The 24195-nt window shown below is 47.1% G+C and overlaps 1 protein-coding gene across 4 annotated transcripts in view; it reads right to left on the bottom strand.

Annotated features, from left to right (window-relative positions):
• The window catches only part of PSTPIP1 (proline-serine-threonine phosphatase interacting protein 1), a 53879-nt gene that overhangs the window by 24238 nt on the left and 5446 nt on the right, over positions 1 to 24195 (bottom strand). For all 4 annotated transcript variants that reach the window (XM_071568559.1, XM_071568562.1, XM_071568560.1 and 1 more), the window contains 2 exons: positions 10534 to 10634; positions 6048 to 6122 (listed from right to left, as the gene is read on the bottom strand). In XM_071568559.1, the coding sequence (XP_071424660.1) occupies positions 6048 to 6122; positions 10534 to 10634 (176 nt within the window). The remainder of the gene's footprint in view (positions 1 to 6047; positions 6123 to 10533; positions 10635 to 24195) is intronic.

Below are 24195 nucleotides of genomic sequence, written 5' to 3'. Positions count from 1 at the left end.
TCCTACCTTTGCTTGGTGAGTAGAAGTGTGAAGTAAGCCCACCTTTCTTTCTGGTGGGTTTCTATTTTGACATCAGTATGATCTACAATGTCCTGTTCCTACTGTAATTTTTAAACATATCCTTTCCAAATTGGAGAGAAGTCGCTGCCAGATGAACTCTCCAGACCATGTCCCAGCAGTCCTGGTAACTTAGCTCCTGGCAGCACAGTTGTGACACCACCACAGTGAAAGTCACCTCTGAGGCCACAATTACCATCTGCCTTTCCTGCTGCCACACCAAGCAACTGTGCTTTTACCAAGAACTCTTTCTGTGGAGCCCAGTGGTGGCAGTGAAGTGTGGAGAAACAAGCGTGGACTCCTCTGATCCCAGAGCTTGCACTGGGGCTGTGTCTGCACTGCAGAGGAGCCAGGAAGGGGCAGGGGGTGACTCTTGGCCAAGTCACTGCCCAGGCCCAGGCCCAGGCCAGGCACGTGGCAGAGTATTCTACAGGAGAATCGTGTCTAACATTGCTTATTGGGGACGTGGCAAAAACATCAAAGAATTAATTTTGCCAGGATGATTTTTTATTCTCAGAGGAGCTACAAACAGAAAGGCAACACCTCTCAGTGCATCTGGAGGGACTCCTGCACAGGTCCCAGCTGGGGTGTGGTGTGGGAGCCACCTGAGGAGGAGGAAAGGGCTGAGCAGCAGCACCTTGCCCTGAGCAGGAGAGCCCAGGTTCCTGTGTGCCCACAGCCTCTGGACAAGGCTCCAGGAGCTGTCACACCAGCCTGGGGGAGGCTGCACGAGCACCAGGGGCACTCAGTGCCAGGATGGGTGCAGCACAACTCTCATGGAAGCAGGAACAAAAGTGGAGGGTTCCTCCAGTGTTGTGGGGTGTCCACACACATGTCTTGGTGCTTGGGTATTCCCAGGCGTGTGTCAGAAGCAGCAGCAGCCCTGAACTGAAAGGTAAAGGGGCTGTGTCATCACTCCAGAGCTGCCCACTGGGAACACTGGCTTTGCTGGGATAGGGGACCAAACACGGGACAGCTCCATGTACCTTCTCCTACCTGCTAATCTGTGCCCATGGACAGCAAATTAGATCCTTGTGACTCCAGAAAGAACTGTGCCATTCAAATCAAGGACTAAAACAATCAAAACTACTTCTGTACCTTTAAAATAAAACTAAATTTCCTCGTGTCTCTTCAGAAAGGGAGCAGCACTGCTCAAGAATGCCTGTCATGATCACCAGAGAGCTTATTTAGATCGAATTTAATGGGAACTGGGCAGAGGCTTAGGTCCATTTGCAGAGTCCCAAAAGTTCAAAGAACAAGTGTGTAAATTCTGTGTGGGTTCAGAACATTTGAGTGGAGAATATCCAACCATGGAAGGATGTGACCTTCCAAACTGCCTTTCAGCTTCAGTTCAAAAATGCCTGCTTTGTGTGGGTTAATACAGAGGGTTCTGTATATTAAGTGACAGATGCACTATTTTTATACACAGGAAGCAGGACTGGCATTTTGCTGGAGATGCCCTCACCTCACACTCACTGAAATGTTCTATTTCAGGCTTTGCAGAGAAAGACAGAGCAGACACAGACTTGGAGGAAATACCCTTTCTCGAGGTCTGAAGAAGATGGTAGTGGAAAAGAGGGACAGAAAATGCAGGAAATCATATACATGAGAAGAGACAAGCAGAGCAAATGACAAAAATAGCTGTTGTCAGACTAGGCAGAATTTAACCAGTTACTGGATGTTCACGTCAGTTATTTTAGAGAGGACCAGAGTTCCCAGAGGCTCTGTCACAGCTGAAGCTGGGGATGGATCTGGAAACAGGGATCTGCAGTGTATTCCATTTTCATGTTGCTGTGCTGAAGAGCTGCCCAAAGCCACTGTCTGGAAATTCCCAGTCACTCTGCAGCCAGAAAGCTGTTTCTACTTAAAGGCACAAGCTCTGCTGAGAATCATCTACAGTGTGTGAGGCATCACCACAGTGTACCCTCCCAGCAAACCTGATCTCAGTTTGTAACTCAGCTGAGAATGCCCAGTTTCTGTACAGCCTCTCCCATGTGTGCACCACAGGATATAGAGAGTACAAACCCACACTGCAGTTTAAACTTCCGAACATGAGTTCCCTCTCCCCTGCTGGATATGGGTATGAGCTGTCATTTGCCAAGAAAACATGGCTGTAGGTTTGTAATAATCTTTTTCATAACTTCTTTCATGATTAGAGACTATGAAATGGTGATGCGGATTTAGTTTTTTTAATTAAAAAGCGGGATAAGAGGAATAAATTGCTCTACCTTAAGATTCAGTGCATGCTATAATGTTTCAGGGTTTCAAATAAGAAAAAGAAGAGAACTCCCCTGGGGGCTGCTCTGTACAAAGCTGCTGCTGCTGTGACAGCCCTGCACTACCAATTGCTGAGGCCAGGAGATTATTCAGAATAAACCTTTTCATATGCTTGCCCTGTTCTGCTACTCTTCCCTTGGGATCCTGTGCTGGGGGCAGAATATTGAGCAGCAGAGATGAGGCTGAGCCTGCGTGACCCATCCTGCAGCCTCGCACTCAGACTCCAGTGTGTGCCTCCTTCTGGGCATTGGAATGGGCTTGTCAAGGAATGCTGGGTTAGAGCTGAGCCATGGGTTGTGAGGAGGAGTCTCCCTGCCCTAGGAAGGAGTTTGTACCAGCTGGAGGGCTCGAGGCAAGGGCAGGCAGCCAATGCCTGAACCAGGCTGGACTATTGAATGGTGGTGTCCTCTGGCTGTTAGACAGCAACTTTTATTTCCTGAGCTGGAAGCAGGAGTGTTTATTTACCATGTCCATGACAACCAGCACCAGCTTCTTTCAGAAACTGCTTCTTGCTTGTTTTAAAAATGAGAAATAAAATACAAAGTGGTGACAACACGTCTGCCTGACTGCAGCTTGTCTGCCTGGCTGATTTTAGTGCTGTGAGGAACATTTTGGGGCTCTCCATGGCCAATTCTGCCCCAGTGGGAAAGGCTGAGGTCAGTCCCACCTCCAGCAGCAGTGCCAGAATCCTGTCCCCTGTCAGAGCCACCCTCACTCTGCTGCTGAGGAGTCCACAGGGGAGACACAACGGGATGCTCCTCTCCTGGGCACAGTGTCACTCCCTGCTGGTGGAGTGTCCTGCCCTGGAGCTGCCCCTGCCAGGGGCAGTGCTGGCCCTGAGGGGTCACTCTCCGCCAGAGGAGCTGCAGTGGTGGTGAGGGAAAGACCAGGGCAGCAAATGGGGTGGGACCCTGAGGCTGCTGGCACCTGGAGCTTTCCCAAAGCAATGCAAAGTGGTCCTATTTATACACTCAGCTGAGTTCAGCAATTTGCTCCAACTGAAGCAAAATTTTGGGGGAGAAGAGACGAGCCTGAAAAAATGCTGAAATTGTTTTTTAATTTGATTCCAAATTAAAAGATTTTAAAATATGAGAGGGGCTTGGGAGAGAATTTTTTACTACAGTGGTGTGCTGTGCCATGGACTTCTCTGGACTTCTCCCTATATTCACTCATCATACTTATTCTCTGTGCTTTGTTGTGCCTGTCCCGACTGTGCTGAAATATCAACCTGGGCCTTGCAGTTGTTCCTTTTAAGGTCTTCTGGGTATTTTCTCATACTGGAAGGTTTTGGGTGGTTGTTGTGGATGGATTTTTTATGGTCCTTTAATCGACTTTTTGAAAGGGTATCAGGTACCTTCCTGATATTGAGAACTACTGGGGTGTGAAGTAATTCCTCAGGAGAAATGACAGAAAGCCTCAGCATCTGAGATATTTAAAAGATGGTTGAATTTAAGACCAGAGGATAATAATTTTGCATTAGCAAGAAGGTGACTGAGTGATCTAAAATTAGTAATTGCTGCTTCTCTGCCATATGTAGCATGGCACAGGAAGGTCTGTAAAACCTTCTGCAAAAAATCCTGGGAGCTACTTTCCTTTCTGGTGATTGTCAAATGGAAGTTCTGGGTACAAATATTGTATTTGAGAAATACTTTTACCCAGAGCTGTATTTGAAGATGTGAACAGCCCTGTTCAGCCTGTCAAGTACTTGCATTACTATTAGCACTCAGTGCTAGATGGTAGTAGGGAGTCCTACAAAGGGGAGAAAAGGCACTGAGATGATGCAGCACAGCCCTTTCAAGCTTCTCTTATTATAGGTAGCACATAGATTGCCTCCTCCAAGTGTCCCTGAAGGACTGCCCTGGGGAGCAGAACTGCTGCCAGGAATTGATGTCACGCAGCTGAACACAGGCTTCACACATGTCAACAATTCTAAGGCATTAAAACCAAACATTTCATTTTCTTGAGTTGTTCCAGCTCTGAACAGACTTCAGCTTTCTCTGATTTGAAGTGTTTGCTCTGCACAAATGCCCTTCACTGCCTGTCTGTCTCACTCCTTACACAACCAGAGGAGTCTGGATGAGAGAAAGCCAAGTGCCCTCTGTGCTTTGGAACTGCTACAGTGACAACTTGCTCTGGTAGAAGTCAGAGCAAAGTTGGGCACTGCCCACACCAGGCTGTGTTGGGCAAACACAGCAAATCAGCTCTGCACTGTGCTTTGTTGGGGGGTTCAGCCTTCCCTCTATGCCAGGCTAGAAAATTGCTACGTCAAAGTGGAGCTGGGCCCAAGTCCAAACTTCAGCAACTTGGATCCATATCCCAACTCTGGGACTTGGCTCTGCCTCTAAATCAAGCTCTTGTAATCTCTTAGGAAAAGTCAGATCCATGAATTATCCACTAAGTCACTGAAGGGCACCCAGTGCTGGCTCTGCCTCCCCTTCACTGCCAGTGAAGCAGTTTAGGTGGAGCCTCTCTTTACTCCTGGAATGCTGACCTTAGCCCTTGGTTTGGGAAAGAAGCCATCCATCCTTAATCTGATGTTCTCATTTCAGCACTTCTCCTTCCTCTTCTCCTGTCAGGTCAGTAACTGAGGCCCCAGGAGGGCAGGGGCAGCTCCCAGGAACGTGGCTGTCCCTGAGCACAGCTGGGGGCACAGCAGAGATGGAGCACTGGCACAGGGGGAGGTTGGCATGTTCTCTGGAGACACATCAGAGCTCCATTTCCCTGTCCCTGTCCCTGGGTGTGCCAGCACCAAACCCACAGTCAGTGAGGCCCTGACACTCCCTGCCATGGCTGTGCAAGGCTTTGAGGTCAAGTTTTCCCATAAAACATGAACAGGAAACCAAGTTTGCACTGAGAGTGATGAATGGATGAGAAAAGAGCCTGCATTTAAGGAATAAGCTATGGGAGGGCTGAGGGCAGCAGCCCCAGGGATCAATAGAGCTGGTTGGTGTTCAGATTGAGGTCTTCTCTTCAGGCTTCTCTTCTGTGACCCCACATCTTCACCCTCTGCCACCTTATTACTGCGTTATTACTTGTTGCAATAATGACAAAATGTCTCATTACTGCTGCTGCCATCAATAATAGCAGCAGTTTATCAGCAGTGTTTATTAAGTTAAATTCCATGCCAACATATATCTTCCCCTCCCAACACAATTTATATGTGATTTAAGATAGTAGTGGAGGAGACAGAGAAAAATATGTGTCATCTTAGTGTATTTCAGTAGCTCCAGTGATTTATTTCAAATTAAGTCCCTTCAAAGAGATTTAAATTTTGTATTCCTAAGATAAGCATTTTTTCCTGCTGCAGAAGATGATTTTTGGGGTCTCTGCACTTTGCATTTGTTCTGTCACTGTCTCTCAGGGTCCATCAGCTCCCCAGAATTGCCAAGCCACTCTCCTAAACATTTCACAGCCTTTTTCTTTCTCTTTTTCCCCCATCACTTGGTTTGCTTTTGGAAGCAAATATTAAACATTAAGAATCTTCAAATTAAAAAAATCTTAGGAAAGGACCTACTGGCAGTTTCAAAAAAAAAAGATTTTGTGAATCCTCTTGTGAAGGACTGTGGTGTTTCCCCACTTTTCCTGTACATTGGAAAGTGCTGTGTGACACACTGAAGGGAGCAGCTTGTGAGCCCATTCACAGGCAAAACACAAGAGTCTGATATTTCTTCCAAAATCATTTTGTTTGCACTAATAATGGAAGAGTTCCTTACTTGATCTCTGTTTGTCCTCCTGCTTTTCGGGCGATTTGAATCAGCTCTTTCCCATATCTCTCTTCTGCTTGTGCTCTGTTAAAAGAAAAAACTTACTCAATTCCTCTTCAGTGGCATCAGGATCACATTTACACAAATTCTGTAATTGTAACATGAGAAGTGCAGTTTCTTTTATTTCTCCATCGCTTCAATCCTACTGCTCTTAGTTAACCTCTTAAATATTTGGGGTAAGATGTTTCTGGAAGAAAGGAGAGGGAAATGGATCCCATGGTCATGACTTTGATTACTGTAGGGTGCCACGTACAGCTCTGCCCCCAGATGTGGGTTCAGTCAGAAGAGGGGCACAGAGCTGAAGGTGCTCCCAACAAAGGGCTCCTTTGCCAAAGGACCTGCCAGTGACTCCACCCACTGAAACACCAACTGGGAGGGCAGCAGAGAGGAGGGTCCACAAGATCCATTTAAAAGAGGCTGAGAATAAATGGGAACCAGGAGCAGCAGAAATGTTTCTAACCACCAGGCACATGAGGTGCTGCCTGAAGGGCTGCAGTGGAGGTGGAGGGGAGGGAGCCCTGCTGGTTGCAGGGCGAAGCTGGGGCAGTTCCACAAAAGGGACAATGCAATGTCTCACCTAAGGGGGAACTGTAACTGGTGACTCAGGACAGTGGTTCTGTTTCTATGGTTAATAAAGAAATACAAATGTTTCTTTGCTGTTTTCCTCTCCCTCAACTCTGGAGGAAATTTCTGTTTTCTGTTTTAAAGAAGTATTTGTACTAAATATGTTGCTTCCTTTCTTCTGGGTGAAAGATCAGGGTGGAACCAAGTTTGCAGTCTTTGAGCAGCTGCTTCAAACTATGGAATGGTCAGCAATGAACAATGGCAGATAGGCTGCTGATGGCAGGGGGAGGGATTGGGCTTCCCCCAGCACAGGGAGATCAGTCAGGCTGGGCACAGAGCACCTACAGGCACAGAGCACCTACAGGCACAGACCAATCCACAGTCACAGAGCACCCCACAGGCACAGAGCACCTACAGGCACAGAGCACCCCACAGGCACAGAGCAACTACAGGCACAGAGCACCCCACAGGCACAGAGCACCTACAGGCACAGAGCACCTACAGGCACAGAGCACCCTACGGGCACAGAGCACCTACAGGCACAGAGCAATCCACAGGCACAGAGCAGCTACAGGCACAGAGCAACCTACAGGCACAGAGCACCCCACAGGCACAGAGCAGCTACAGGCACAGACCAACCCACAGGCACAGAGCACCTACAGGCAGAGAGCACCTACAGGAACAGAGCACCCCACAGTCACAGAGCACCCCACAGGCACAGAGCAACTACAGGCACACAGCAACTACAGGCACAGAGCACCTACAGGCACAGAGCAACCTACAGGCACAGAGCACCTACAGGCACAGAGGACCCCACAGTCACAGAGCACCCCACAGGCACAGAGCAACTACAGGCACAGAGCAACTACAGGCACAGAGCACCTACACCCACAGAGCAACCTACAGGCACAGAGCAACCTACAGGCACAGACCACCCCACAGGCACAGAGCAACCTACAGGCACAGAGCACGTACAGTCACAGAGCAACTACAGGCACAGACCACCCCACAGGCACAGAGCAGCTACAGGCACACAGCACCTACAGGCACAGAGCACCTACAGGCACAGAGCAACCTACAGGCACAGAGCACCTACAGGCACAGAGCACCTACAGTCACAGAGCACCTACAGGCACAGAGCAGCTACAGGCACAGAGCACCTACAGGCACAGAGCACCTACAGTCACAGAGCAACTACAGGCACAGAGCACCTACAGGCACAGAGCACCTACAGGCACAGAGCAACCCACAGGCACAGAGCACCTACAGGCACAGAGCACCTACAGTCACAGAGCAACTACAGGCACAGAGCACCCCACAGGCACAGAGCACCTACAGGCACAGAGCAACCCACAGGCACAGAGCACCCCACAGGCACAGAGCAACTACAGGCACAGACCAACCCACAGGCACAGACCAACCCACAGGCACAGACCAACCCACAGGCACAGAGCACCTACAGGCACAGAGCACCTACAGGCACAGAGCACCCCACAGGCACAGAGCAGCTACAGGCACAGAGCACCTACAGGCACAGAGCAGCTACAGTTGCTCTCAGTTCAGTGCTGTTGTCCCACACAGGAATTGCTGTGTTTTAATGGGCTGTTCCCACATCACTGCTCTGGGGTTCCCCGTGCAGGAACAGGGTGCAGAATGTGGTAACAGCCACACAGAGGCACCACTCTGGTTTCATTGGAGATGAACGAAATATCACCAAAATGGAAATACACTGCAGAGACATAGAACAAGGCAGAATGATTTTCTTCTGATTTTAGTAACAAAAAACATTTTAGTGTCAGAGGCTTTGCTTAGTGCCAGTGCACATACAGCAATGAGAATGACTCCAGTGCTGCAGTCCCACTTTCCTTGCTCAGAACACAACATATGATGGGAAAAGAGCATGGGCAGCTCTTAAGCCAGTGCCAGATCCTGTAAAACCCTTGGGCCAAAAATTCCTGAAACCTCAGGCATGGGATTGGACTAGCCCAGGGTCAGAGGAATTTGGCAGGAGGCTGACACCATCCCTTCACATCTTGGTGCTGCCTTTCCCACTTTCCTGTACTCTCACACACAGATTCCAGGTTTCTCTGCAGCTGTCCAGACCTGGAAGGTATTTTGTATTTTAGATCCAGGCCTTTGTTCTGGAATACAACTGCTTTCTCACTCCCACACCTCCTAGTCCCTTCTCCAGGCCAGGCCAGGGGATGGATGGGAAACTGGTCTCACGTCAGTGTGGCTGGGGCAGCTGTTTCAGGACTCAGGGCAGCTGCTGCAGGAGGCCTTGTTGAAATTCCAGCATGAAGGCCATGGTATGGGCAGCCTCTGGGAACAGAGATTCATCCCAGCCCTTGATCTTCTCCTAGGTCATTCCCACGAATGACATGAGGACAAGCTCAAAGAAACATCTACCAAAAACTAACTGAAAATCATACCTTCTTCCTTAGCTCAGTGCCCACTTCTCTGCTCCTTTTGCTCCTCCCCATGCACACACACAGACACACTCACTGGAATGTTTGGGGGTGTAAAAAAGCTCATGGAAACATTTGCAAAATGACTGTCCGTGCATTTTTTCTACTTAGTGGAAAGTCCTTTGTGCCTCCACTACAAACCTGGAAAAACCTTATCCTGCAACTTGCAGAAGCCTCTGTAATGTTTTGGAAAGAAACACAGGATGTGCAGCTCCCAGGGCAGAATTCCAGGGCAGAATTCCAGGGCCTGAGCTGCAGTTCTGGTCCCTGTGTGCTACGGGGCACAAAGGAGCCGTTTTGAGCAGTGGCAGCTGAGCTGCCATCAGGCACGTGTGGCTTCAGGACAAGCCCCAAGAGAAAAGGTTTCCACTGGTGGTCAAGAAAAGCAGCTCAAATAGCTTCAGGTTTTGATGGGAGACTCTTCGCAGGCTGTGAAACACTCACCTTTCAGACTCACAGCTCACACCCCTCCAAAGTCCCAGGGCTTGAAAAACAGCCTCCAGAACACAACCCTGAACCAAAAACTGCATGTGGGCAGCACAGGGAGAAAGAGCAGCTGTGACTGAGGAAGGCAGAGCAATATTCCTGAGGAGACAGTGCTGGGATGGGCTGCTCCAGGACTGCCTGCCTGATGTATAATCCAGACTGTGTGGTCTTCCCTACACTCAGGCATGAGCATGGATGTGCCTTGTGCTTCATGGCTGAAACAGCGAAGCCACTTCAAAAAGATCCAAATTTCAGACTTGTTTTTCTAAATCAGAAGTACAAAAATGAATGGCAAAGGAACCAGAGCAGTACTGCAGTGTATTTTCTCACACACCAAACTGTCAGTTGCCCACAGCTGCTGTTGGGCAGCACCAAGAAGCAGGTAAAGGAGTAACATAAACCACATCATTGTTACTCAGGGCCTGGTAAGGTTGGCAAACGATGTGGGCTGGCTTGGGGGTCTGGGCAAGGCTTTAGGCAGCATTTCATGTAGCTTTGTATTTGAAAAATGGCTCATTTTTGGTAGTGGCAGGAAACTGAAACAGTGCCTGTGGCAACAGAACATTCAAAGAGAAACAGAAATGTGCAAGTCATTTTTTCCTGTAAAAGGGGAAACGCAGAAATGCTGCTTGTGGCTGTATGTGCTACTGTGTGATTCCAGACCAGCAATGACTGGGGCCTTCATGGAGCTCTGCGTTTCTCAATCTTTCAATCTCCTTTTCTCTTCTCAAATCTTTGATTATTTCTATTTGTTATCTACTTTCACAAAGCACATCACAAGGCTGGGGTTCAAATCAGGTAAACTCATGTAACTCATGCCACCACCTAATTCAGGAACAGCCTAGTGCTCCTCTCCAGGTGCCAGACAGGACAGAAACAGGAGGCTGGTCACCCTTTTTTCACTCTGATTTTCATACCTCTGCTTTAGCAAATCCTCCACATCTTTGCACATCTTCTTCCCCTCCAGCAGGCGCTGCACAAGCACATCATAGCCAGTGTGGGAGGTGAACTCCTTGCACTGAAGACAGAAAGAAAAAGACTTGAGCTCATTTGTGCACAGAGTTTGCAGGTTTAACAGGTTTCAATATGGAGCAAATCAGCTTCCTGGAGAATCCAAACAGACCTTTAGATTAGCCCAGGACTAAGGGTGCAGATATGGGTGAGTGTCACAATGCCTGAACTGAAGAGACACAGTTTTCAACTGAGCTTTTTAGGGGCTTTCAGGAGTTTCAACCCCTATCTTTAAATAAATCACTTGACTGCATCTAGTTTTAAGGGTTTTCCTTTTTGGTATTTTATTTCTCAGTCCTCTTCGTCATGGGTTACAGTTACTGGGTTGTTGTGGAAAAAGGGAAGCAGAGCAGAAGAAGAGAAGGGGCAACTATGTTTACATTAACAATATTTAAACTATTCTTATGCAAGAATATTCGAGTTTCAGGAGGGACTATATTTAGAACTATTTTTTCACACAGTTACACGCAATCTTAAAACCTACACACACCATGCAAACTATCCAACATCACACAGCTATAGCTCATTATTAAGTAATACATATTTCCCAAAAAATTGCTAGGTCCAAACAGTCCCAATGCAACTCATTTTAACTTTAGAAAAGAGTTCTATTAATGTTACTCCACAGGGTTTCTGCAGGGTTTGGTTCTTGCTTCTACACCAGCTCGAGGTCTCCAGACAAATTCTATTCTTATCTTAGAAGCTGGTACCTGCAAATTTGTCTTTGTTTGCTAGATTGAAAATGTATAAATCCTAACAGGTGAGCCTTCTGTAAAAGTTTTTCTCAAATCAACTTTATTTTTTAATGCTGAAAACACAAAGTAGGTCACAAATTTTGCTGTCTTTTATGGGGAGTCATGTTCAGCCTTGGGTGTGGGACCTTTGCAGAGCAGAGAAGTGTAGTAGCTGTTAGGAACTTCTTTCCATATGTTTCCTAAAGAGAATGGTCAGAATCAATCTGTACAAATATCTCTCCATGGGGCAGTGCTTGTGCCACCTGGGCAGGGGAGTGTTTGCATGGCAGGATTTGTAACACAGGGACACAGGATTTCTGTCGTGCTCCTGCTCCTCCCACTGACTCACAACGGGATCAGGACAAGCCATTTTTCCTTTGAGTGCCTCAGTTAACCAGTACAAAGTGATAATGTTATTGAAAATGTAGTGGTGAATGTTGTCTGAGCTTTATGTTACAGCATTATGGTAAAATCATGGGCTGTGCAACCATAAAGGGAATGAGTGTGTTCCTTCCCTCAAGCAGTTTGTCTACAATGCAATTGCTGCTGGATGAACTGAATGCAGTTTATACATCCATCCACCATCCCCATAGCAGTTATCGTTTAATAAATGGGTTACTTTATTGCTTTCCACCATGACTGGGAAGAAGACAACTGTTTAAGTCTTAGGACTTGGAAAAGATCCTCTGGCAAGCAACTGTTGGGCACTTGAGCTTTGCTTCCTTATTGCTGGGCCTGGAGAGGAAAGGGGAACTCTGGGGATGGATGATGGTGGTTGGTGGCCCTGGGGCTTCTGGGGAGGTTTGCAGACCTGCAAATGGCTTTTCGTGCTTCTGCAAGAGCCAGGATAAATTTCTGCAGATAATCTCTGTAAACCTACAGGTTGTAGTAACATTTCTGGTGCTACAGTTTCTTGACAGCAGTAATTCCTTCTTCCCTAATGGACATTCTTATCAGTAGCAGTGGGGAGGAAGGAAAGACAGTTGGATAATGGTCCAGAGGAGACACAGACAAATGTCTCTACCAGCAAAGTGTCTGCACTGCAGAGCCAGGAGAGATAATGAGGTAGATAAAAGCATATGGAGAGGGTGCAATGGGCCCACTGTTACCACTGTCACAACCACGAGACAATGACAGGATCACATATGTCTGTCTGATGCATAGGATCACATATGTCTGCCTGATGCATATGATCACCCCTTAGGAAACAGGATCTCAGCCTCAAACCATCAGTTTTCCTAATGTTTCCAAGGGCAAGTTACACACATACATCCCAGGGAGGGATCCTGCTGTGAAATAAATGAGAAGCAGCAAGTTTTGCCTTTCATAGAGTAAAGCAGGAAAGGTCCTTGGTAATATCCTGGCAATGGACTCATCACTTTCCCTCTCTCTTTTTTTGGGGGAACATTCAAATGGCAGAAGACATGACTGCTGTAAAAAAATAATTCTTACAAATGGTTTCCTCTGCCTGGCAGGAGCTCTGATCAGGCGCTCCACAACCAACCCACAATTCCAGCATTCTGACTGGGTGTTTCCAGGTGCACTCAGCTACTTCCCATGGCTGAACACACAGTTTCCTTGTCCCAGAAATGCTGCCCAGAGGTAAGTGAAAATATATGGGTTGGTATCAGCCCAGCACTCAGCCACTGCCACAAGCAACAATGGGAGAGCCACAACCACACTGTGAAGTCACTTTGTTCTTTCTGGTCAACATCTCTCTTTCCAGTAAATGCTCAAACTCACTTGGTGTCTTCCCCAGCTCTTTTAAACTGGCACAGTTGTTGTAATGCAAGGATGTCAAATTCTGCACCTCAGAGATCCCTTACTCAATTCTCTGAACAGAGAATGCAGCACCAACTCATGATCAACCCAAAACTACTCGCACAAACACAGCCTGCTGGGATCAACCTGCTGACCAGGGACCCTTCCAGGGCCTGACAAAACCACCTCATGGACCCAACCCAGCCTTTGGGACATGCTGCTCTAAGCCATGAAATGCGAGGGGAAGAAGCAGTGCAATACTAAAAGCAGACAGCACCTCACTCCACAGTTTTGCTTTCTGCCCCTTGCCTGCTAACACGAGGAAGACTTGAACTTGTGGAGCCACTGCAGCCTTGCCCAGAGGAGAGCCGGAATCAACTCTGATGGAGGCATCAGCTCCTGCCTGCCAGACTTACTGGGGTTTGTCCCTCTGGCTGCCCCTTGTAGAGGGATTTGGCTCCAGGCACACACAGGTCTCAAAAGGACTTTCTACCACAGGCACTCATTTTATCTCTCTTCATTTTGGAGCAGGATCCATCCAGGATTTACTTGATGGTCCTCGCTCTGTGTTCCTGAAGAATGTGGAGCCCCTGTGTCAGGAACCAAAGGATGTGAACTCCAAGCCTCCCAGGCAGCAGCTCCAAGCCTCCCAGGCTGTGGTGAGAACAGCACACACCTCTGGTGTGTCACAGGCTGCAGATGTGACCGTGGCATGAACAGCACACACCTCTGGTGTGTCACAGGGTGCAGATGTGACCGTGGTGAGAACAGCACACACCTCTGGTGTGTCACAGGCTGCAGATGTGGCTGTGGAGGGAACAGCACACACCTCTGATGTGTCACAGGGTGCAGATGTGGCTGTGGTGAGAACAGCACACACCTCTGGAGCGTCACAGGCTGCAGAGGGCAGAGGAAGTGCCTCAGCCCACATTCAGACCAGTGGAAGTTGCCATGGTCACTCACCCTGCAACATTGCTTCTGAATTTCCAACCACAACAGAGAGACAAACCATTTAGGCAGAAGTTTACTTACACAAACATTTCCCTTTCATTTCAACAGCTCTGTTACTTCTTTCATGTGTTGTACAACTGCATCCCCTCTCAACCTCTTCTTGCATCCAAACAAACCTCCTTTGCCCTTTCCTGACATACTGTTTTTTCATTCCATTGATTCCCATTGTGTTGTTATAGCACCTGTTCAAGGCTGAATAAATCCCTGTCGGACAAGGATGATGCTTTTCCACTCCAGCAAAGACTAACTGATGCTTTGTACCATGGCATTAATGTCTGCTCTCTGAGAAATACTTCTGGTATATCAGAGGATTGCATTTACCTTCTTCCACTATCAAATCATAGCAGTGACATCTAACTGAGCCATGATCTATGGATTTGCCTGCAATTCTCTCCTCTCCTGCTATTTTATTTAACAAGATCCCAGACTGTATTGGACTTTTTTGCTACTGATCTCTTACTCTCACTTTACACTTTGAAACTTTGATTTTTATCTGCTTTCTGTTACCCCAGGCTTGAAGGTTATCAGTTACCTCTTGTACAATATTTCATTCTACCTGTTGGTTTCAACCACAGCTATTTCCAGGCCATTCTTAATGTCTTAACCAGTATCCAATGAATATGTTGAATAAAAGTGTTCCTGAGACGAAATCTCAAGATCCCTTCCTCCAGCTCAGGCATTTCCCTTTTGGCACAAGCCACCAGCAACTCCCCCAGAGCAGTGTCTGTGCCCACTTTATGGTTCTGCTGCTCTGTCTGTTCAGTCCTGTTTTTTCTTCTCTAGTTTCTTAAGGGTTTCCCGTGTAGCACCACAACAGACCCAGTTTCTTTGTCAAGACAATCAGACAGCAAGATTGTATCTCATTAAACAGCCATCAGCCTCACTAAGCTGTCTCACTGCTGTTCTATTTTCCATGTACCATCTTGTGTTGCGCTTGGCACTGAATGGTTTTGCAAAGGCTCTCAAGCTGCAGAGAGTGGTTGGTACCTCTCAGCTGGGACTTTGTGATGATTGTAACAACTAATGAATATTCAAAGAACTATTTTATTTTTTTTATTTTTTTTTTAGAAATTAGAAAAATGCTTTCATTAGACAATAAATACAGTCATTAAATGTGTAAAACATCATTTGCTTACACCAAAATCTAGATTATTGCTTGGAAGAGGGTGATTTGTCTCACCATCAGTAATTTCTCTCTAGTGAGAGTGTGTGGCCATGAAAGAGGATTTAATCTTTGTTAATAAAAAAATTAAATCTTTGTTTAATAAAAAAGATTAGTTATTCCTTGTTGTCCAACAGACCTATAATCACTAGTAAGAAAGTGCATGACCCAGGGATTCCACTGTGACAGACAGAGTCCTGGTTTCCTGAGGTTCATCATTAATACTGTGCAGGTGTCTCTGTACCTCAGCCCAGGGCTTTTCTTCTCATGGGGAAAATCACATCTAAGGGAGAGGCAGCACCTCCTCTCCCGTGCCCAAATGTCCCTCCCCTCCAGTGCAATGAGCATCACTGTTCCTCCAGAGACAAAAGAATATCAAAGGAGGTGTATGACTGAAAAACACAACTTCTCTGCTTTAGTTCAACCAGAGCAGCTTTTCCTGGAATACTTGAAAGGAGGTGTGGGAGGCTGCAAGCAGAGGAGTTGACAGTCAGCACACTGGGATAGCTTGCTTCTTTCCACTTCTTTTTCCCTTAGAGGTCTAACGATGCTACTCCCTCCCATTAGCACTTTCCTAAGAGATCTGTGCCTTGGGACTGCCTGGGAGGAGTTTTTCCATGGGTAATGATGCAGGTAAACATCGGGAGTTCATTGGGGAGCAGCCCGTTCAGGGCTGGCTCTGAGCTGTTCCTGCAGCCACCAGGGAGAGGTTCCCAGGATTCTGGTTTGGAATGAACCTGCCAGGGGAGATGATGGTGGTGGTTCCCCACCCAGAGGGGAGAAGGTTCAGTACTGAGACTGCCGGGGGATGACATCGTTTCTTCCTCCCTCCTGGTGGCACCAATCTGAGTAACCTTTTGCCAAGTCTTGTGTCTTTAAGTCACTGACAATCAGTCTTACTCAGAGCAGATTCCCCTGAGCCTTGGCTGCTGGTGCTCAGAGGGAACTGCAAGGCTTGTTGAAGAGCAAATGTCCACATTCTGAACTGACTAAAGGTTACTATTGCAATAGTCTCAAGGAGGAGAGACTAAAATGTTGTGCTGGTCATTGAGGCAGGGATTTACTTCACAACTTTTACAATGGACTGAACTGAAGCCAAACTAGCCAGGGTTGTGTGCAAAGCACTCATGAAAGGTCCACCTTGCACGTCCAACTGGGAATAGTCAGAAAGTGATGTGAACTGATCAAGCCATTGTTGCTGTGCTTGGGAACTGTGGCTTTTCTGTTGGGGCTGGATTTTGTGGAGCATTTCTACCCATCCTGGGACCGGGCTTGCCCATCCAGGGTTTATTTAGAGGTAGTTTCCATACCACAACTCACACCTCTGCCTGCTCCTGCAGGATAAACTGGCTTGGCAGGATGTGGCACCTCCCCCAGGGCAGCCCTGGCAGCTGGAGTTGTGTGTCCTGTCTGGGGAGTGCCCCCACCCCACCCTGGCCTGGGCAGTGCTCTGACAGCTGCAGCTCTGCTGTCAGCAGGAAAGGTGCCACCATCTCCCCTGCAAACCTGCCCCTCTGGGAGGAACTGGGGCAAGCAAGGCCCATGCACAGCAGGCAGTGCCACCACCCTGTGGGGAAGAAGGGCTGGAAAAGGCCTAACTGGGCAGCAGGCAGTGGGTGCATTTCTTGGCACGTGGCAGGGCAGAGCTGAGCCACTGTGGGAATAAAAACAGTATTGAAATCCACAGTTCCCTGGTTTGCAGCTCCCAGAGGGGCCACACTGGTACAAGCACAGACTGTTACCCCAGAGCTACCAGAGCTCTTTTACACTAATGAGCCTTCATTTAGGAATTATTTGAAATGTACTATTTGCTCATATTCAAAAATTCTTTTAAAACCCCCACACATTCTCTTAAATTTGAAAGTATTTAGCTATCAAAGCTTATTCCTTGTCTTTGCTCCTAATGATAATTTTCCAAGGCTTGTACCAGAAGTGTTCTCAAGTGGGTTTGGACTAAAAATGCTATATGTTGTTAACTCATCCAAATGAAGGGTCCATACAAATTTTCAAAAGAGAAAAACAATTGAAACAAAATCTGCTATAGGTACCTTTGAAATTCTTTTTTTGCATCATATCTTGTTTCATTTACGTACACTCATAACAATTTTAGTAAAGTAAAAATGTAAGATTCACTTTTCCAGAGTCAAAAAGGAAATAACTACTGGTGTGAGGAGGAAGTTTAGAGAGAACAGGGAACAGGGAATTTTGAACAAGCATCATTCTGCCAGTATGTTTTTCAACTGTCAGAAAGAAATCCTTTCTATGCACAGAGGCATCACACATGATGTCTTGAAGGGGAGGTTTGGCCTCTGCCCCTGAATTGCACGGCCCACGTCAGGAGCTGACAGGCTGGCAAGGTCAGCATGACCTTGAAGCAGCCTGAAGAGCCAGGTAAACAACCCCAGATCCCAGGTAAACAACCCCAGACCCCAGGCAAACAACCCCAGACCCCAGGTAAACAACCCCAGACCCCAGGTAAACATAGACCTGTTGACGCCAAGGGAGTCGTGCCTGCCACGTGAACAAATGGGAGCAAATGGGAGCAGCCCACCGGTGCATGACTGGAGACCCTCAGCCTATCCCAAGTTGTTATTGTCCTCGTGTACCCCTCAAAACCCTATATAAGTTTGTTTACCCCCCTAACTAAGTTGTCTGACCATTTTTGTTTTTAACCATTGGAGCCTGGCCCCTGTCTCTGTGAGAAGACATCCAGGTATCGATGCTGAACCCGGGGTCACGTCGGGGGTGGGCAGGCTGGGGCATGGAAAAACCTCTTGCAATCACACATTCCCCCAACAATGTCTCATCCTGGACTGAAAGTGAGTTGTTCTGAGTCGTATCAATTAATTATATCATTCCATCACACCACTGTGTTGGCTCTGCTTAAAAAGAGTGTTTCTAGACCTTGTTCTCTTGATCTGTCAGTCTCCTTGTCAAGTGCTCTGCCAAGGGCTTAGTCCATATTGCAGGTGAGCAGCAAACAGATCTAATATTCAAGTTATAATCTCCAAGTCCATTGGACTGGGCAGCACATTTGCAGCACATTTGCTGTCATGCCACGGCCTTTCACTGTCATTGAATCACTTGCTTTATGTTTTATGGTTTGTGGTTGTTTCCCCCGGAGTACTTTAAAATTTCCTGGTATTTCTAGAACTATATTCATGATACGAAGCGTCTTAGGAGTTTTACTGTTCTCTTTCTGTGCTGTTCAGGCTGTCCTAGAATCAGCAGTAAGAACCACTGTTCATGTGTCTGATGCCCAATGAGTGTTTAAATGCCCTCTCCAGAGGAGGGTGCAGGGTCTGATGTGGTCCTGGTGCATGAGAAGCAGTTGGTATTTAGTGCCTCCTGAGACAGGAGATGCTGTCCCAGCTCTTCTCTGCACCACTGAGACACTAAAGAGCCTTTTTGCAAAACCCAACCCCAGGTTTTCAGCCTGACCCTCACTGCCTTGTCCTGGAAATTTGTCAGCAGCTGAGAAGAGCTGAGCCCCCAAAGGAAGAGCTGAGCACACACCTGGGGGAAGGTCACGGTGCCCAGAACAGCATGAGCAGAAACCCCAAGTGGGGCATCTCCCCTGACCAGTGCTGGGTGTGACACGAGTCCTTTTCTACAAATGTTCATGGGACGTGTGGTTGATGAGTTCAAAGCATTTGGCCATGCTGTGTACTGCTCTGCTGTGCAAGAGCTCCTTTTTCCTGCTGGTTGAACCTGGTTGGAAAGGGTGGGAATGTGATGGCTGCCCATGCTCTGCAAGACTGAACTGACTACAGAATTTATACAAGATTAGAAACACAATACTTTGTTTAAAAGTATATGATTCTTTTCCCACGTAAGCAGAAAAAGCAAAAAAGAGCAGGTGTGTTGGAGCTGGCTCTATAACACCTCTGTCACTTCTTGAAATTCACACTTTGCACATCAGAAACATCATTGTTTGCTCAGGAAGTAGGTGACTATCTTGAGACTTCTTGTGATCCTTTCAGGAGTTGACTTGGGCATTTTCCACATGAGGCTGAGTTTGCAGTTTCACTGCAGCCTATTATCTAAATGTGAGATGCAGTACCTTTGTGGGGAGCAAATGGTATTTGTTTCCAGATGTAGCATAGAGGTGAACCTTGAATGGGACCTTCAAAAATCAAAAGGGAAAAAGCTTTGCCTCTGTACCATTCCAGCTGCTCAGCTGTTTGACTGCCACCCCCACTGTCCCTGTGGCCAGGCAGCTTCAGCTTCAAATGAAGGCAAAGATTCTTGCCAGACTTGAAACCTGCAGCAGCTGGGACACCCAGAAATAAAATTGAAATTGAGATGTCACAGATTAGAGGCCAGCATTGCAAAACTGGTAACATTGAGCAAACAAGTAGCTTCCCAGTGGTCTTCTACTGTTTTCTCTGAAGGAAATGGCTGGTTTGGAGTTCTGCTGACAGAGGAATTTGCTCCTCAGCTTCCTGAGCCCTCACCCTCCCTGGCATCCTGCACTGCTCATGGGTCATGTATTAGGTGCTCTTACAGTCACAGCATGTTGTTTGGGTCTCTTCATGTTTTAATCACCCCAGGATTTGCACAGCTACAAAGTGATGGCTGTACAAAAGCCTTTTTCCCTTTTTCAGGTGCTTTGCTGCTGGCAGACTAATGGCAGTCAGGGAACAGCCTTGGAAAGTCTCAATTCCAGTTTAATAAAAGGACTCTGCTTGTGCTTATTACCCCCATTTTAGCATCCCTTCTTAATAATTTGATTAAATAATATTCTAAGAACGCATGATGTTTCCTAGGGCAGAAACACTGTAATTTAATTTTTGTCTCTTTGTAAAAAGTACAAGTGTTCTGTTTCCCTCTGCATAGCAGCATCTTTACATCTCACAGCATGATTAAGCACAATATCAGTCCTTCAAGTTTTAGCCAGAGGACTGGAGAATGTAACAGTGACCTTTGAACTCTCAGCTTCTTTCAAACATTTCATAGAAGGAGCTTTGCCTTTTGGAAGGCAGAAATGGAGCATTGTAGACGTGACAGAATTCCCTCCTTTCAGCTGCCTGTCTCTCATAATGTGTCAGTGTGGGAACCTTTCACAAAAGGCATGAGCAAAGTCAGGAAATGGAAACCTTGTGCTGTGCTGTTTGGCAAGAGCCCCTTCTTTGTACTGAGCAGGAGAAGAGCATCTCTTCTCATTTTGAGATGGTGCCAATTTACTGTTTCATTCCAACTATCATAAAGCAGCCAGGGAAAACAATGCACATGACTTGAGTTGCACATGTTCTACCAGGCTGAGATCATGCTTTTATTTGCCCATTTCCATGAGTTGTTGCTGACTTCATCCTTGACCTGAAGTTCTTGCAGGTAGGGGTTTCTGGCCACCTCCAGGCCATGGCCTGCTCCTCCTGCACAGAGTTCAGTCCTCTGGTGCTCCTGTGCCAGGACACAGCTATGAAGTGTGACAAAGAGCTGGGAATCCATTCAGAAAATCCAGCTAGAACCCTTGTGATGGGGATGGCAAGAAGTGGGACAGGAAGAAGTAGAATCCCTCCCCAGTTTGAAATGGGAGCTGGATGTGGCTGTGACTCAGGTCTGAGGTGGAAGCAGCCCTTTGCATTTCTCCATGTGGTGACTTCAGACAACAGCTAAACCCATAAAGGGAGGTGGCTTCTTCCTGGGAGCCAACAGAGCAGCCAGAGGTGGGCACTTGCCCTTGCCTTGCCCACTGTTGTGCCATGTCCTTCCGGAGCAGGACAGATAAACCTGGCACTGCTGCAATCAGATGTTGCTTCAGCCTTCTGTTGAAGAACATGAGCTACACAAGAGAAACTGGAAGTAAAATAAGGAGAACTAGAATCTTACAAGTAGAGGATACTTCTGTTTTATACAAAATAATGGTCAGAGATTACTTTTGTTTCTATTCCTCTTTAGTTCATCCACTTCCAGGTCCCTTCTGTGTTATAAGAGAGCTCCTCTCCTCCTCCTGCACTGTGGGCTCGGTCCCAGCCTCTGGGGGTGAAGAAACCTGGAACAACCCCTGACTTGCTCAGGGAAGAGGCAACTGTTCACCAGGTCTTACAGAGCCACTGAGAACAGACCTGCTTATTAGTTGCTACATTCATTTATTTTAAAAACTATGTGAATTTTTCCTCTTTGTCTTGGAAAGCTTCGACTTGTTTCCTGTTAGTCCTGAGAAAGGCACTAAATACAACACCCCCCTGCACCTGCACTCTCTGCTCCCCCACGAGCCAGGCATTTGGTTAGTTGTCTTTCCTGGCCAGGGAGAAGGGTAAAACTTGAGGAAATATTTCCAGAGTCTTGCTGTACAAGGGGAATGAATTAAAGGTTCACTTCTCTTCTTAGTGAGGATTGTTATGGTGTTATCATTTCCATTTTACAGGAGACCTTCACCACCTAAATAATCATTTTCAACCCGTCCAATTACTCAATATGATGCAACACCTTCTCACACACCATTAGTGTGGACAAAGACCTGGGGAGCTGTGCAATCCAACAGAGCAAAAATAATTTAAGTTTTCAGAAACTCTTAAAAGAGGAGGGTTTCGTGTAAGTGGAGTTTGTCCAGGTGGGACAACCATGGGAGGCATTTCTCTGTGCTTGCTCCCACCAGCAGAAGTGTCTTTCCTGCCTTATACAAAAATAATTAAAAGTGGATTAATGCTGGTATTCTTCAGAATTGCTGAGTCAGTGAGCTGGATGTACCCCCTTCCTCCTGCAAGCTCTTCAGGTTTGGGAAGTGGGCAAGGTCTCCCTAACTGAGTGCTCACTGAGCAGTGCCCCAGCACAGCTGCATTGAGCCCTCTGGGCTGTTAAACTGTTCATCAGCCCAACTGTCACACACGAGGTGTCCAATCCCTCCAAACTGCCTTGTCCATTAACCAGAAAAACTCAGCAGCTTCTCGTAAAAAATGAACTGTTGTCACGTCTACAGCAGAGTAAGACACAATTTTCTTGTCCTGCAAATTATTATATAGGATTTTAAAAGTCCACATTTCACCTCTTGAAAACAGCAGCAACAGAAACACCAAAAATGCACATTCATGTTGATATAATAAAGAAATCTTCTCTGGATCAACCAGATCTGATTGAGACAAGCCCTGTTTCAGCTGGACACCATCCCCCACCTGCTGCCCACCAGGGAACAGGAATTGCATTTTGATCTCTCCTCTCTGCAGCTGTTTGCCTTGTGGCTGGAGCTGGAGGCAGGAGGGGAGGGATGCCCAGAGCCCAGACTGCAGGCAGGGGGCAGGGGGCAGGGAGAGCCCCAGCTCCTGTTCCTCACTGTGCCCTCCCTGCAGAGCTCCCAGAACCACAGAGGGAGTTTATGAGTCTGGTCTCCTCCTCTTTGCTTTGAAACTGCACTAAATCCTCCATCTCCAGAGAAAATCTTCACCAGACATGAAATTTTTCATCGAAAAAAGAGGATTTCCACTGTGCTTTGCAGCAGCCCCAGGGCTGTTTGTCAGTCCTGACTTGTTAATAACCTTTCAGTAATTACAGCACCTACTGCAAATAGCATGAAGTGATGAGACTCAGATCTCAGGCCTGCTGACCATCTATTTTCCTTTTTGCTTTATCCCCACCTTTGATTTTTTATTTTTATTTCATTTTAAGGATAGATGAGGTCTGGACAATTTTTGAGCAGCACTGAATAGCTTCTTGATTTGAGAAGCTCTTACTTTAAAGAAAAAAAGCTTGTATTTATTTGTTTGTTTGTTTGTTTTCTTGAATGCAACAACAGGAGGTGGTATGTCCAAGGTAGACTGAGCTGGTACATTTTCACTTTATTCTCAAGATTGTTGCCTTGCATTCCAAGCAAGGATAAAGTTGTACCAAGAGCTTTGGAACCTTTCAATTCCTCAATCCTGTTCAATGCCATTTCTGCACCACTTTGAAGAAGCACTGAACTCCATTTACAGCACAAGAGCAATTCTTTGGAGAACTGAAAAGCTGTTGGGATCTAGATGTGCATTTTCCACATGATTTTGTGTCTTCACCTTGGCTGTCTGAGCAGCACAAGTGATGCCTGTGCAGAGCCTCATCCCCACCTCAAATCCCAAACTCCCACAGAGCAACACCAGGAACTTTGTACTCTGTTGGACTGTGGCTGCTGAGAGAAGTTTTATTATAAACCCTGGATTAAACTGGAGATGAAACCGGTGTTTTCTGTGCCATGTGCCAGCCAGAATCTGCATCACCACAGCATGGCATGAAAACAAACTCAGAAAAAGGTTTTCTTTGATGTAAAGGGAGCTGAAATATAACTCAACAGCCTGACTTGCCTTTCATACAACATGCAATGAGTGGAACTGGATTGAAGTTCCAGGCCTTGCCCTGTGCCTGCAAAGCAGCCCAAGGTCAGTGTCCCCAGGCAGCACACACTGAAGGAAGAGGAGCAGAGTGGGAGTCTTGTTGGAGAAAGGGAAAGGCTGGGAATCACCCAGGGCAGGCAGGAAAAAACATGTGGAAAGGAGGTTCACAGGGAGACTCTGAGATTCACCCTGGAAAATCTGTCATGGGAGCTGAGGCTGAGAGAGCTGGGGCTGCTCAGCCTGCAGAAGTGGCTCAGGGCATATAAATACCTGTGGAGGGAGGAGGGGAGAGGGAGCCAGGGCTTCTCAGGGGTGCCCTGTGCCAGGGCCAGAGGCAGTGGGCACCAGCTGAAATTCAAGAAGTCCTGTTTAAGCATCAGGCGGCTTTTTGATGTAAGGGTGGTGAGCCACTGCAGTGGTTTGCCCAGGGAGGTTGTGGAGTCTCCATCAGGGAGACACCCAAAGCTGGTGCTGCACAGGGTGCTGAGACTGGCCCTGCTGCCTGGGGATCTCCTCAGGCCCTTCCAACCTCAGCTATTCTGTGGCTCTGCCACCAGAAAATGCACCTCAACAGCTGCTTCAGCAAGCCAGAGGACA

Source organism: Pithys albifrons, chromosome 13 (assembly GCF_047495875.1).
Source record: "Pithys albifrons albifrons isolate INPA30051 chromosome 13, PitAlb_v1, whole genome shotgun sequence".
Lineage (NCBI taxonomy): Eukaryota > Metazoa > Chordata > Aves > Passeriformes > Thamnophilidae > Pithys > Pithys albifrons.
The sequence above is the reverse complement of the archived record's forward strand: the minus strand, read 5'-3'. Positions and strand labels throughout refer to the sequence as shown.